At 40.9% G+C, this 13,768-nt stretch overlaps 2 protein-coding genes across 2 annotated transcripts; one reads left to right on the top strand and one right to left on the bottom strand.

The window, feature by feature from the left end:
* Positions 1-50: 50 nt before the first annotated feature.
* On the bottom strand, positions 51-1,651 carry CSUI_001838 (gmc oxidoreductase; the record flags this gene model as incomplete). The annotated part of the gene is made up of 2 exons (XM_068062041.1): positions 51-322; positions 1,426-1,651. Coding segments are annotated over 2 exons (498 nt in total), but the record flags the coding sequence as incomplete, so codon positions are not given.
* Positions 1,652-7,209: 5,558 nt separating this feature from the next.
* On the top strand, positions 7,210-13,750 carry CSUI_001839 (zinc knuckle domain-containing protein). Its single transcript, XM_068062042.1, has 6 exons — positions 7,210-8,090; positions 9,382-9,550; positions 10,242-10,435; positions 11,264-11,624; positions 12,321-12,399; positions 13,080-13,750. The coding sequence occupies exons 1-6, from the start codon at positions 8,007-8,009 to the stop codon at positions 13,111-13,113; spliced, it is 921 nt and encodes a 306-aa protein (XP_067925981.1). The 5' UTR covers positions 7,210-8,006; the 3' UTR covers positions 13,114-13,750.
* Positions 13,751-13,768: the final 18 nt, after the last annotated feature.

Below are 13,768 nucleotides of genomic sequence, written 5' to 3' on the forward strand. Positions count from 1 at the left end.
TCTATTTATCTATCTCTCTCTGTCGTTGCATACTTATGTCTTGGACGTACCTCTCGTATATCATGAAGATCCCATGTATGTTGATATTTTTGATTAAGAAAGGTGAAATAGTCTTCATTTTCCTCGACCATAATAGCCGCATTGACGCTTGTTCCTCCCCCGGCTATCTTTCCTATATGTGTACGTACACCTTGGGGTGTCACTACAGGTTGGTTAATAGAATTGTCGTTTATTCCCCAGCCTATCCCATCTATATTCATCGCTAAGGGAGTCGTCGACGCAGACCGCGCTGGCCCTCTCTCTATCACTAATACACGCTTGCCTAGAATGGAAAACGAAAGAAAGAGTGAGAAAGAAAGAAAGAAAGAGTAAGAAACGTGATAGAGGGTCAACAAGAAGGAGAAGAAGAGGAGGGAGGATAAGAGAGAGAAAGTGACCTTGCTATCTCTAAGGTCTCTCTCTCTTTCTCTTTCTCTTTCTCTCTCTCAGGTCTCTCTATCGTTAGTCTGTGTAGGGGTAGCTACACACTACTAAGCTGTCTCACAGCTATCTATCCACCTATCTAGCCATTTGTCTCTCTATCTTTAACCTGTCTATCTATCTTTGATCTATCTATTTATCTATCTTTAATCTATGTCACTAGTTATGTATGTATCTATCTGTCTCTTTTTCGCTATTCTTGATCTGTCTATCTTGAATCGATTTATCTTGCATCGACTTATCTATCTCTTTGTTTATGGCTATACATGTGTTGAGGCTATCTCTACCAGCTCCCTATACAGATAGAGAGATAGATACATAGGCATACATATGCACATAAAGAAAAGATATATCAAGAGATAGGAAGAAGATCTAAGAAGAGGTCTATATGCTTTCCTACGTAAATCTCACCGCATCGGTAAGTTGTCGCTTATGTATGTATCGCCGATCTCTCTATTTCTCTATATACGGAGAGGGTGAGAAGGTAAAAAAGAAGAAGAGACAATTCTGGCATTTATATTCTCCTTCTCTCTCTTCTTGGTGTGAATATTCTTCTTCTCCTTCTTTAGTGTTTTGCTTCTTCTGCGTTCGAAGACCAGAGACCCAGGAAGGTCTAGAAATCTCTTCATCTTCCTTACTTCTCTCTATCTCTCTATCTTTCGTCGTAGTCACTTTTCTCCCTCACATATCTATCTATCTATCTCTTTACTCTATCTCTAATCTATCCATCTCTCCACTTTGAACGTACCTACCTACCTTGTATCTATCCACTTATCTATCTCTCTTTGATCTATCTTGACTCTATCTGTCTATGTCTTTACAGTGTATGCATCTTGTATGTTACTTGCATAGTATAGCATAGTATTGTATAGTATAGTATAGCATAGTATTCTATAGTATTGTATTGTATAGTATAGTGTAGTATAGTCTAGTGTAGTGTGGTACCTGCATCAGCCATGGTCCTAGCGAAGGGACAGGCAGAGGCCCCGGCGCCGACGACAATAAGATCAAATAATTCCTCGGGGAGACGCCGACCTCTCACTCCCTCTAGATATGTCTCTATACGTTCTTTCTCTCTCCCGCGCTCCCCCCCCCCNNTCTTTTTTATCTTCTTCTTCTTCTTCTTGTGTGAATGGATGGTAAGGAGAATGGCGCTTGCGACGTTCTTGCTTCTGCATGGAAGAAAGGACAGATAAAGGGGAAGAGGTAAAGAGAATCTTCTTCTTCTTTAGGTAGGCAAGATAAGCATGCGTCGACAAAGAAGAAGAGGAACGAAAAGGAGGAGAAGAAGAAGAGGGAGGAAAAGGAGGAGAAGAAGAAGAGGGAGAAGAAGATTGACCATCCCGATATTTGAGTTTGCTATGCTATCTACTTTCTCCTCATGTCCCAAGACCGTACTGCTACTGTCCTCTACGTTTTTCTTCTTTTCTTCTTCTTCTTCTTCTTTTCTTTCTTTTTCTTCTTCATCTAAAGGAGAAGGAGAAGAAGAAGAAAGGAGGAGAGTCGCATTCCGAGGAGGAGTGACGGGAGGGGTGACTAAGAGATCGACCATTCCGATGCTTTCAAAATTCTCCTCTTCTTTCCTCTTCTTCTGCTGATGGGAGTCCGAAAGAAAACTGTCCTTCTCATTTTCTTTTTCTTCAGTTTCTTCGATCAGATCTTTCTTCTTCTTCTCCTTCTTCAGACGGACTTCTTGAGAAGAGGACTTCTCATTTTCTCTCTCTTGAGAAGGCTCCCCGTTAACGGGAGGCGCATGAAGAAGAAGAAGAGGAAAGAAGAAGAAGGAGAGAACAACAAGAAGAAGAGGTAGACTTCTCAGTCTAGTATTATGAACTCTTCTCTTCCCCATCTTCAAATAAAGAAAGAGATAAGAGAGAAGGTCTTCTCCGATCCTCTCTCCTGCTTTCTTTTTGCATGTATTTACTATCTATTTTCCTTTCTTTTCTTTGTGTTGGAGAGATGAGACAAGAAATGAATGAAGAAAGAAATCTGTCCGAAGAGTGAGAAAGAATGAAAGAAAGAAGGAAATCTATCTATTGAGACAGGAGAGACACCCCCGATTCTCTAAAGAGGAATGCATATGGTGTCTTCTTCTCTCATCTTCTTTCTCTTTCTTTCTTTCCTTCTTCTTCTATACCCCCATCCTTCTCTCTGATCTATCGTCTTCTTCTCTCCCTCCAGTGCGACCTCACAAAGAAGAGGAGGAAGAAAGAAGAGAGAATGATAGATAGATCGATAGATGGATAGATAGATAGACTTCTTCGTTCTATCGACTGCTGTTAGCTAGCACCTACAAGCTTCACTCCATCTTTCATTCATTCATTCCTCTTTTTCTTTCTTTCTTTCTCAGAGGGGGGGCGAGGGAAAGATAGAGTGAAGGAATTGATGGATATAGCGGTGCTCTCCTTTCTAGCGGCATCAAGTGAGAAAGAAGAAGAAAGGAAAGACCAGAAAAAAGAAGAAAGAGAAAGAAGAAGAAGAAGGAGTGGGGGAGGAGGAGGAGGAGTTCAGCGGGATAGATAGAGTACTTCTACTTTTACTTTTACTTCTCCTAGGGTCTCCAAATGACGGCGAAATGACCTGCTGGGAACCGAAGACACACAAAAGAAAGAGAAATCAAAAGAAGAAGAAAAGTCTTTCTTTCTTTCTCTCTCTCTCTCTCTCTTTTGTTCTTTTCTCTCTCTTTCTCCTTTCTATGCAATGAAAGAAAGAAAGAGGCAGCAAAGTTTCCCGCTGACAGAAACTCCTTTCTTTCTTTCTTTCTTTCCTGCCTCTCCAGAGTCTTGTCAGATCGACAGCCTCTTCTCTAACTTGCGAATTTCTTTGTAGTCAAAGAAGAAAAGGAACTTCTCCTTACTTTAAGCGTCAGGAAAGAAGGAGAGATAATGAAAGAAGAGAAGGGCGAAACTTCGCTTCTTTTTCTACTTTCTATCTATCTTTCTCTCTCTTTCTCTGATCTTTGTCTCATCCATCCAAGCCTTCATTCTCGGAGCCCCCCGGTCATGCAGCCACACAGGCGTACACCTTCATTCATAAAGAAAAAGCAAAAGAGAGAAAAGAACACAAAAGAAAGAAAGAAAGGTATTCTCTCTCGAGAGAGAATACCAGAGGTAGACAGAGAGAGAAGTGGAGAGAGAGCGGGTGTCTGTGTATCTATCAATCCGTCTATCTATCTCTCTGTGCCACTTCTTCTTTCATTTGCCAAGATGAATGAAAAAGAAGAGAGAGGTAAGAAAAGATGAGAGAAGAGACCAAGAGTGAAGGTTCATTATGCTATTCTCCTGTCTTTCGACCAGAGAAAGAAAGAAGGAAAGAAGAGGAAGTAGTGAGGTATTGTATTTCTGTGGATGTATCAGCGGGTCTTTTTGTCTGTCCACCCTTGATCAGTCAACCGTGAGAATGAGCGATCTATCTTCTCCCTCCAAGGAAAAAAACGAAAAGGCGCTCGCTCTTAATATCAGATCTCTTCTCCGTCTTTCTTTTTTCTTCCTCTTCTCTCCTCTCCTTCTTCTCTCCTTTTTCCTTCACATAGATCAGTTTGTATCTTTCAGTTCGATGATAGGCTCTCTGGTCTTCATAGATCGACCGATCGATCACTCGGTGGTCTAGATCATTCTTTCTTTCTTTCTCTCTCTCTCGCTTTTTTTCTCTTTCAGTTCCACTTATCTTTCTTTCTTTTTGCTGTCTTTCTTATCTTCTTCTTTTGTATCTCTTTCTTTCTCTCTTTCTTTCTTCATTCCAATTCCTTCTCTCCACGCAGACAAGCACACAAACCTCCAGAGAAGAAGTTACGCACGTCAGTAAGAGAATTAATAGTCGATTCTAGACAACACCCGAAGAGCCTTCGTAAAGACATATCTAGACACACGACCTATCCCTTCTCCTAAGATGTATCTCTACCTTTCTCCCTCTTCTAAAATGCCACCGTGAAGACGAGGCGAAAGAAGAAGAGGAGAAAGTAAAAGATGAAGAGAAAGAATTGAGAGAGATGCTCCTAGAGAAGAAGAACGGGGGGTTAGACCTCCACCCGAAGTCACCTTAATTCGTCCATCTGTCTCGACTCTACCTTCCTCCTACCTTCAATCGATCTGCTTTCATCTATCTATCTATCTCTTTATATATCTCTTTTTATCTACCTACCTATCTCTCTATCTATTTTGCTCATTCTCTTCCTTGCCGGCTTCGCTGTGATCTTTTCTTTCCTTCGATCAATCAATTTTCTGTTGCACGCCCACATGAGCATAAAGAGGTGAAGGAGATACCCGAGAAGAGTCAAAGAGGAATGCGAGTGTAAGAAGACAGGAAGAAGGAATAGAGAAGAGATGATAGAAGAAAGAGATCAACAAAGAGGAAGGAATGACCTCTCTTTATGAGAAAGAAGAAAGAAAGGAAAGTTCATTGGATCTCTTGCAAAAGAAAAGAGAGATAGATGGCACCTCTCCTTCGAAGTTTTCGCCCTTTGACTAGGCAAAGAAATATGTTCGAGTTGAAGAGTAGAGTGAAGAAAAGAAGAGAGAGGGAGCAAGTAAGCTCCTTAAAGTAGTCGGAAGAGATTCTTGTGTAAGTGGAAAAAGAGGAAGAGAAGATGAGAGAAAAGGTGAACAGAAAGATCCAGGATTTCTTGAGAAGATAGGTAGATCCGTGTGTCGCGGGGAGGATGTGGAAGGGGTAGATCGATTAAAGGTAGATAGATAAAGATGGATAGATAGAAGTTGTGGAGAGATAAATCTATAGCTATCTATTCTGGAAGATTCTAGATAGGAAGAGAGGAGTGCGTGCGTTTGGACTCTGCTCGTGTAATTCTTCATGCTACGGGGTGTACGTACACTCGGAGACCGGCTCGGCGACTGTCTGCGCGGATGGCGAGGATCCAAAACTCGAGCTGTTCATCCAGACTTGTACAGACCGACGTAAGTAAGACAATCTCTCTCCTTTCCTTTGTCTCTCTCGTAGGTTCTAGGAAGAAATTCGATGAGAGAGAGAGAGAAAGAGAAGATAGAATCCGCCCAGTGCGATGATGCTGGAAGGGGAGAAGAAGAATGAAAGGTGGGAGGGGGTGTACATACACTCGAATCTACGGGTGTACACGCATACACCTCAGCCTTTATTCTTCCCGCCCCCTACCTGTGGATGATCCTTCTTCAATTCTCTTCCCCTCCTCATTCTTTGTCTTTTCCATTTCTTTAATCGTCTTTTCATTTTGATAGAAGCCGATCTTCTACCCACCCTTTTCTTCTTCAGAAACAGAGAATAGACTGGATACACACTCTCTTCAAACCGACAAAAAGAGAAAGAAAGAAAGAGTGAGAAAGAGAGAAAGAAAGAAGACTTTTCCTATTCACTGATTGAATGTTGTACAGAAAGAGGATATCTCACGACTTTTTCCTATGGAACTTCATCTGACCGGTAGGAAGAAAGATAGAAAGACAACAAGAAACCCTGAACCTCTTCTTCTTTGTCTATGCCTGTGCTTCTTTGATATGCACCTCCCCTGCTTTCTCTTCTGCTACTTTCCTTACCTTCTTCCTCTCATCAAGTGTTGCCTAGAGGGCATCTACATTTCATTCATCTGCAGTCAAGATACACACAAATTTTTCTATTCTCCCTTAGATATACACACATCTCAGACAGAGTCTTGCAGATAGATGATCTACCTGCTTACTCAGATCTCTCGTGTTCCTGTCCCTTTCTCTCTCTCTCTTCTTTGCTCTTCTCTCTCTTCCTTTCTCTTCTCTCTCTTCCTTGCTCTTCTCTCTCTCTCAGAAGAGACCCACGAAGAAAAGAAGGCTTCATCTGACTACTTACACGTTGTCCTCTCTTTCAAATTATATATATGACAAAGCGATCGAGAGAATGAAGAAAAGGACAGTGAGACAAAGAAGCAGAGAGAGAGCAAAACAGAAATACCTATTGTTATCCTTCTTCCTAGGCCAAGAAGAAATAGAAGAGCAGAAGAAGAGCAACATTTCTTCGTAATAGGAGTCATGCTTTGATCCATCGGGGAGAGGTAGATCAAGAAGGAGGCCTTCACTTTTCTTCTATCCCCTTCTTTCTTCGTTAGCTTACTCTTCTCTCACACTTCGACTCAACAGAAGAATACGATCAGCTACCTCTCTGTCTCTATGTATCTCCCTCTCTTCAGTCTCTTCATATCTATCAGTCTACATCTATCTATCTATCCTTATCTATCTATCTATCTATCTTTAATCTATCTTTAATCTATCTATGGTGAGACTGTCTAGCTCTCTATCTTCCTTTCCCACAGCGTTTCGCATCTTCTTCTTTCCATCAGCATATACGCAAGAGAAGGAGGAAAAACGACAGAGACAGACAGAGACAGAGACAGAGACAAGCCTGACGTGTGAACTCTTCTTTTCTTCTTCTTTTCTCGGCTCTTCCTTCTTCAGGAGTTTTGAAGGGCAACTCGTGAGAAGAAGAAAAAAGAGAAAGAAAGAACGAAAGAGAGATCTCTCTCTCTCTACGAGTCAATGCTATTCTTGAAAGAGTCTTCTCTAGTAAAGGAGAAACGCCGAGAAAGAGAAAGGGGAGAAAGAGAAGGGGGAGAGAGAGGGAGTTGGGAAAAGAAAGCAAAACAGAGTTAGAATAAAGCCAAGGAAGAACGGACTAAAGAGAAGACAAAAAGAGAATGTCTGAGAAAGAGAAAATAGTCAAAATTGATAGAAGGAGAAAGAGAAGTGAAGAAGAGGTTAGGGATTGAGAAAGGGGAGAGTACAACAGAAGAGACGACTTTTCTTTACAAGCGCTATTCTTTCTTTCATTCTTTCATTTTTCTTTTACTTTAAAGCGTCCTTTCCTCTCTTCCTCTACTATTGGTAGATATCTTCTTTCTATCAATCTTTCTCTCTTTCTCCGTTCACACCTCTTTCTTCTTTTCGAGTTGAGCTGCGTGTGACTTCTTTTCTCCTTTTCGTTTTCTTTTCCGTTGCTAGCCGTCATGATAGAGTTGAAGGTAACTTTTCTTCTTTGTTTCTTCTTTTCTTTCTTCTGTCTCTCGGACGTTATAGCAGATATCTCTTTCTCTCGCGTTGTCTTCTGTTAAACTCTTCTCATGGCCTTCCTACTTTCTTCCTTTTCTTCTTCTTCATCCTTTTCTTTCTCTTCTCTTTTCTTTATCTTCACTGTCCGTCTCTTCTTCTTCTGTGTGTCTCCTTTCCGTTGTTTCTTCGTTAACTCTCTCTTCCCGTCTTTCCAGAAAATAGAGCTATCTTCTTCTTTCCCTTCCTCTCAGAGCCCTTCTTCTTGTTTCTCTCTCTCTCTCATCCTTTCATTTCTTCTTTTCTTCTCTTCCTTCTTCCTCCCTTGCCTATTCAGTCGATCTCTCTCCCCATCTATACTTCCATCGATTGAAAGAGAGATCTACTTTACTCGTTTTCACTTTAAGAGAAAGACACAGACAGCGAGAGGTGCTTGCTTCCCCTCTCTCCTCTCTTTCTTCTCTTCTGCATAGCCCAAGAGGACAGACTTCCTCTCCTCTTCTTTCTTTCTTTCTCTTCTTCTTGTTCAAAATGCCTGCTACAGTGGGGCATATGAAGATGCCCGAGAGTAATCGGGTGCCTGTCTCCTCCACTCTCAAAACGCATGCAATCTGGGTATGTGCAGAAGAAGAAAAGAATGAAAAGAGAAAGAAAGAAGAAGAGCATCTTGTGGATAGAAGGACTTCCTTTCATTCCACAAAGAAGACTCCCCAGCATTCTTACATGATCTATCTTACTACGTACACTTGTCCTGTTCTCTCTCTCCATGTATATATAAATATGTAGGTCCATATAGACAGATAAATCTCTATAGGTATGTATATAGCCTTTCTTCCAGTTTTCCTTTCGAGTAGATCTGTGTATGTATGTCTACATAGGCATACTTACATATAGCTCTGTGTGGAGAATGGCTGTCTATAGATCTTTACATATATGTAGATAGATTTGTTAACATAGAGAATAGATGGATCTATGTACGTCTAGATATAGGAGAGGGAGAGGTGCGGCTACTTTTGGGGTGTATAGACAGAGGAGAGCTTTTCGGCGAGAGAGAGAGCTTTCCATTCCTCTCACTGTCTCATTCATCATGTGCTACTTTTAAAGTCTTTCTCTTCTTTTTATCTCCCTTTTCTTCTTCTTACTTTTTCTTCTTCTCTTGTTCGTATCATCGACACGAAATAGTCTTCTCTTTATCTCTGTCTATCTCTCTCGTCCTTGGTCTTTATCTCTCTCTATGTCTCTCTCTGCATGTCTCTATTCTTTGCTTTCTTGTCTGTAGGTCACTTTTCTTCTTTTCTATCTCTCTTCTTTCACGGAGTGCTATTCTCGCTTCTTTCTCCTTTCTTTTCATGAAGATAATACTTCTTCTCTTCTTTTCTTTTGTTTCAGCAAGTTCACTAGATAGTCTATCTCTCCTTGTCTTTTTCTTTCTCTTTCTCGCTCGCCTTATGAGAGAGATATGTTAGAGAAGAGCATTTTCTTCCACTTCTTCTTTGTCGTGTCATGTCTCCACGTGCACTTGCAGGGGATTTCTATCCGTCGTAAATACACATTCCTCTCTCTCTTTAGATTTCCGCTGCATTCTTCCCCTCCATACAACTTTAATTCTCTCTAGACGCATCATCTTTATTGCCTCGAGATACCCATGCATCTATCTATCTTTAATCTACATACATTTCTATACGTATATAGGTATGTGTCTGCATACATATATATTCACATATGCCTATTTAAACATGTTTCTCCTACATGACGTGCATGCATGTCTATGTGTATGTATGTGCCTATATGTATGTATGTGCCTATATGTATGTGCCTATGTCTATGTATGTGCCTATATGTATGTACTTATGCATCTGTGTATGTATGTCTATCTGTGTATATTTGTCTGTGTATGTGCGTGTAGAGAGATACAGTGGGACATGATCCGTATGCCCCTAGTAAATTGTCTGGAGAGGGAGAGGTCGATGCAGATACAGTCCTAAGAGATAAGGCCAATGAAATCCTCATTCTTGCTAGATTAACAGGCTCTGTATCCAACACGACCCCTGGAGCCTGTCCTAAGTGCAAACAAGGTAAGAAAGACTGAGAAAGAGTGAGAAAGAAAGAGCCATCTATCTATCTATCCATGTACTGGTACTTATCGCTATTTCTCTCTCTCTCTCCTTCTTCAAGACCTCCGTAGTCTTGTCTCTCTGTCCGGATAGCTAGATTGATACGTAGATATGTATACGTGTCTACTTTGTATGCATATATATGTATATGTATGTATATGTATATACTTGCTTATCTTATGTAGATGATGCTTACGTGCCATGACTAGTGATAGAGCTACATTGTATATGTATAGATATATTTGTATATACGCATACGTATATACATACCTGTCCATATAGAGAGAGAGAGAGAGAGATGAATGAGTTAGGTGTACTGTACATGATCTAGGGATAGGGAGATCAGACAGATCTAGACAGATAGCTCAAAGACAAAGTGCAAGCATATAAAGAGAGATGGAAGATAGATAGATTAAAGATAGATTTATGATCGATATTCATTCGATAGATAGGATTTCGCTAGATGGGGGGGGGGGTTCGTGTGTGGAGTAGAGGAGGGAGTGGGAAATGCGACGACCGATGGAGACGTGAAGCAAAACGAAGATCTTAATGAAGATTAAGCCAGGAATTACAGGGCATGCAGACATCCTTCTTCTCTTTCTTTTGTGCTTGTCTCGTTTCCTCTTCTTTCCCGTCTCCTTTTCCTTTGTAGTGGGTCACTTGGGGTATCAGTGTCGTAATATGCTAAGTGCGAGAGCATCAGGGAGTTCAGAGAAGAAGAAGAAAAGGGGAGAAGGAGACGAAGAAGAAGAAGACGAAGAAAGTTATCCTTCCTCTTTTTCTGCTGGAAGGTATCTCCGACTGCCCCACCATACAAATGAAGAAGAAGAAGATGAAGAGGACAAGGTAAATAGTAGACATGATAGTCTATCAAGATCGAGACACCTAGGAGTGATATCTAGCGTTCATACATCTCCCTCTGTCTCGTTTATTTGTATGTGTGTGTATGCACATAGTCTCCTCTTCTTGCTCTTCATTCGCCTTGTTCTTTCTTCTTCTTCTTCTTTCGATTTCTCTCCTTCTCTTCATGCGACATCTAGAAGACAATCTCTCTCCTTTCTACATGCAGGTGGAGGGATGGATGGATCTGCGGATAGCTCCTAGAGTAGTAGACATAACTCACTTCTCTCGCATCTATTGTCTTCCATTGCTATCTGGATGAGAGAGATTCTCTTCTTAGCTTATGTCTCAAGAAGGGTGTCTGAGTCTCCTCTCTCCTTCTTCTTCACAAGGCGAGTGACTGTCTCCTCTACCTGTGCAGAGGCTGGCCTTACTTAGGCAGGAGTTTTATCGTATCTATCGAACATTCTTCTCCCTCTCTTCAGTCTGTCTATCTATCTAGGTCTTTGGTATTTCTCTATCTCTCCTTTTCATCTCTTTATTTATCTCTCTCTACTCGACACCCCTCTCTCTAGCTATCTATCTATCTTGAGGTGTATGTACACTGGAAGTTTGTATCAATGTTGTTCCCCGGGTGTCTCCGCTTTCTTTTTCTTCATCGATTTACACCGACGTCGATCTCGAGATCCAAAGCATCACTACGATCCACTCTTTCTCTTCTTTCTCCCTTTAACTCTCTCTCTTTCTCGCTGTGTCTTTCTTTCTTTCTTGATCTGTCTTTCTTTCTCTCCTTTGTCCTTTCTCTCCCTTTTCTTCATGTCTGTTTTGCTTTAGAGACTAAGGGATGCGCTAGGGATAGCTTCAGACGCAAGTAGCGAAGAGGATGAAGAAGATGACAGGCGACAAGCGAAGAAGTTTGCGAGAGGTCGGAGAGAAGATTCTGCTTCTTCTTCTGCACTTATGAAAAGAAAGAAGGTTCAAGAGAAAGGAAGAGCAGGACGAGGAGGAGAACAACAAGAAGAAAGAAAGAAGAAAAGAAAGAGAAGGAGATCTCCTTCTACCTCATCTTCTTCTTCTTCCTCTAGCAGCAGCGACGAAGAAGACGACTCAGACAGTAGTAGCAGTAGTAGTAGCAGCAGCAGGAGTTCCTCCAGTGATAGTCGAAGCGATACAGATTCTGAAGATGAAAAAGGAGGTATACGAAACACATAAAAAGAAAGAAAGAGTGAGAAAGAAAGAAAGTGTTTATGTTTGGATGTCTTCTATAGATTTGTATGGAGAGAAGATCTATACATAAATAGACATAGGCATCAACGTACACAGCTGTATATACATATATATAGATAGACATGTATTTCTGTATAGGAATTATCCAGTATGTCTCGTATAGATATATGTATAGATATACATAGATCAAAGATAGATGGATCAAAGATGGATAGATCAGAGATAGATCGGTCGAGCTCTCCTCTGCATGAAGGAAGTCATAGAGGGCATGCATGTCTTCTTCTACTTTTTTGATCGATGTATGCACACCTCATCTTTTCGCCTTGCCGATGAATGAAAGAAGGATGGAGGCAAGCAATAGTCTGCTCTCGCTACTTGGTCTATTCTACGATGTAGACATACATATACATCTATGTACACTTTTCTTGCATGCAAATAACCTGGCTAGCTAGCTAGCTAGCTAACAGGGAGGGGGGAGGGAACAACGGAAGGAGAGGCTTTCTTTGACAGCGTCAAGTCTCAAGTGTTTCTTTTCTTTTTCATCTTTGGTATCTTTCTTTCTTTTTCATCTTTGGTATCTTTCTTTCTTATTTCTTTCTTTCTTTTCTGCGGCTGGTTTGTATCTCGTTTCTTTCTGTCTCTCTGCCTTGATGCCTTGCTTCAGAGAAGAAAAGAAGACGACGAGGAAAGAGTAAGAAATTCAAGAAGGATAGAAAGAAGAGGAAAGATAAGAAGAAGAAAAGGTAAGGGGTTACTGGCTCTATCCATCACTTCGCTTCTTACTGCTTGTTCACACACCTAGATATAGTAGATATAGACATCTCTATATGCATACATAATACCTATACAGCGTATATATGTATATATATATACATTGACATGCATGTATACATAGATACATACAAATACGTAGACATACGTGCATGCATGTAAAGAGATTAATGATACACAGATTCTTGTATTGATAGATGGTTTAAATTCAAGATAGGAGGTAGATAGTCATGTGTATGTTTTGTGTTGTATCGAGGAGACAGAAGTAGAAGAAGGTCGGTGTGTATAATGTACGATGTTGCTATAGTAAGAGGAATAGTATAGGACATGTTCTCTCGTGCTCTTCTTCTTCTTCTCCCTCCTCTTTATCTTCATGGAGTGATGTATTTATCTCTCTCTCTATCTCTCTCTCTATCTTTCTTTCTCTGCTGTATGGTGTAGTAATAGTTATAGAGCATTCTTTCTTTCTTTCTCACTCTTTCTTTCTTTCTTTGTGTAGGAGTTTGTATGAAGGGAGGAGGCTGACTGGAGTGTTTCTTTTTGAGGGGTGTCGCATAGCAAGTGAAAGGGAGTGATGCCTTCCTTCCTTCCTTTCTTCTAACCCTTCTTCGTTCTTTCTTTTGCTCTTTTCTTTCCTTCTTTCTTGTCTCAGATCAGCCAAGTCGAAGAAGTCAAGAAAACACTAAGCAACAGCAATAGCAGCAACGACTACTACTACTAGGACTAGTAGGAATACTAGTAGGACTAGGACTAGGAATACTACTACTAGTAGGACTACTACTACTACTACTGACAGGCTCAGTTAGTCAGTCAGTCGTCAGTCAGTCAGTCGCTTTCTTCTTCTTCTTCCCCTTCTTTCTCTCCTGGAGATGGAGAGTTCGATAAGAAGAAGAAGACATAGCAACAAGAGGAAGAAGAAGAAGAAGCGGATAATAAGAGGCTTCAAAACAGGAGGATCAAAACATACACAGCAAGAAGGGCGGGGAGGGAATTCTTTTTCTTCTTGATATCTTCATGCATGGCTAGCACAGCGATGAAAGAAGAAGAAAAAGAGAGGGTGCAAGACGACGAGGAAGAAGAAGAAGAATACAAGAAGGGGGGAGGGGGAGGTATCATGTGGTATGGATTGCTCTCTTCCCTTCTCTTTTCTTCTTCATTAGGTAACTATCGGTATCAACAGCATACAGACGACAGATACAAAAGAAATCTACTAATAGATACTTTTCTTTAAAGAGAGATAAAGAAGGAAAGAAGAGGAGAGAGAGGGGGAAGAGATAGAGAGAGAGAGATCTCTTTTTCTCTCCTTTCTTACTTTCTTTCTCACATTGAGTGTGAAGAAGA

The sequence above is a fragment of the Cystoisospora suis genome (assembly GCF_002600585.1).
Source record: "Cystoisospora suis strain Wien I chromosome Unknown contig_744, whole genome shotgun sequence".
In the NCBI taxonomy this organism is placed as follows: Eukaryota; Apicomplexa; class Conoidasida; order Eucoccidiorida; family Sarcocystidae; genus Cystoisospora; species Cystoisospora suis.

What these genes read in the sequence shown, in the direction of transcription:
- CSUI_001839 (XM_068062042.1), top strand. Translation starts at nt 8,007, where the DNA reads ATGCCTGCTACAGTGGGGCATATGAAGATGCCCGAGAGTAATCGGGTG. An exon ending in CTGTCCTAAGTGCAAACAAG is followed by an intron (nt 9,551 to 10,241) that starts GTAAGAAAGACT and finishes TTTCCTTTGTAG; the next exon opens with TGGGTCACTTGGGGTATCAG. An exon ending in AAGAAGATGAAGAGGACAAG is followed by an intron (nt 10,436 to 11,263) that starts GTAAATAGTAGA and finishes GTTTTGCTTTAG; the next exon opens with AGACTAAGGGATGCGCTAGG.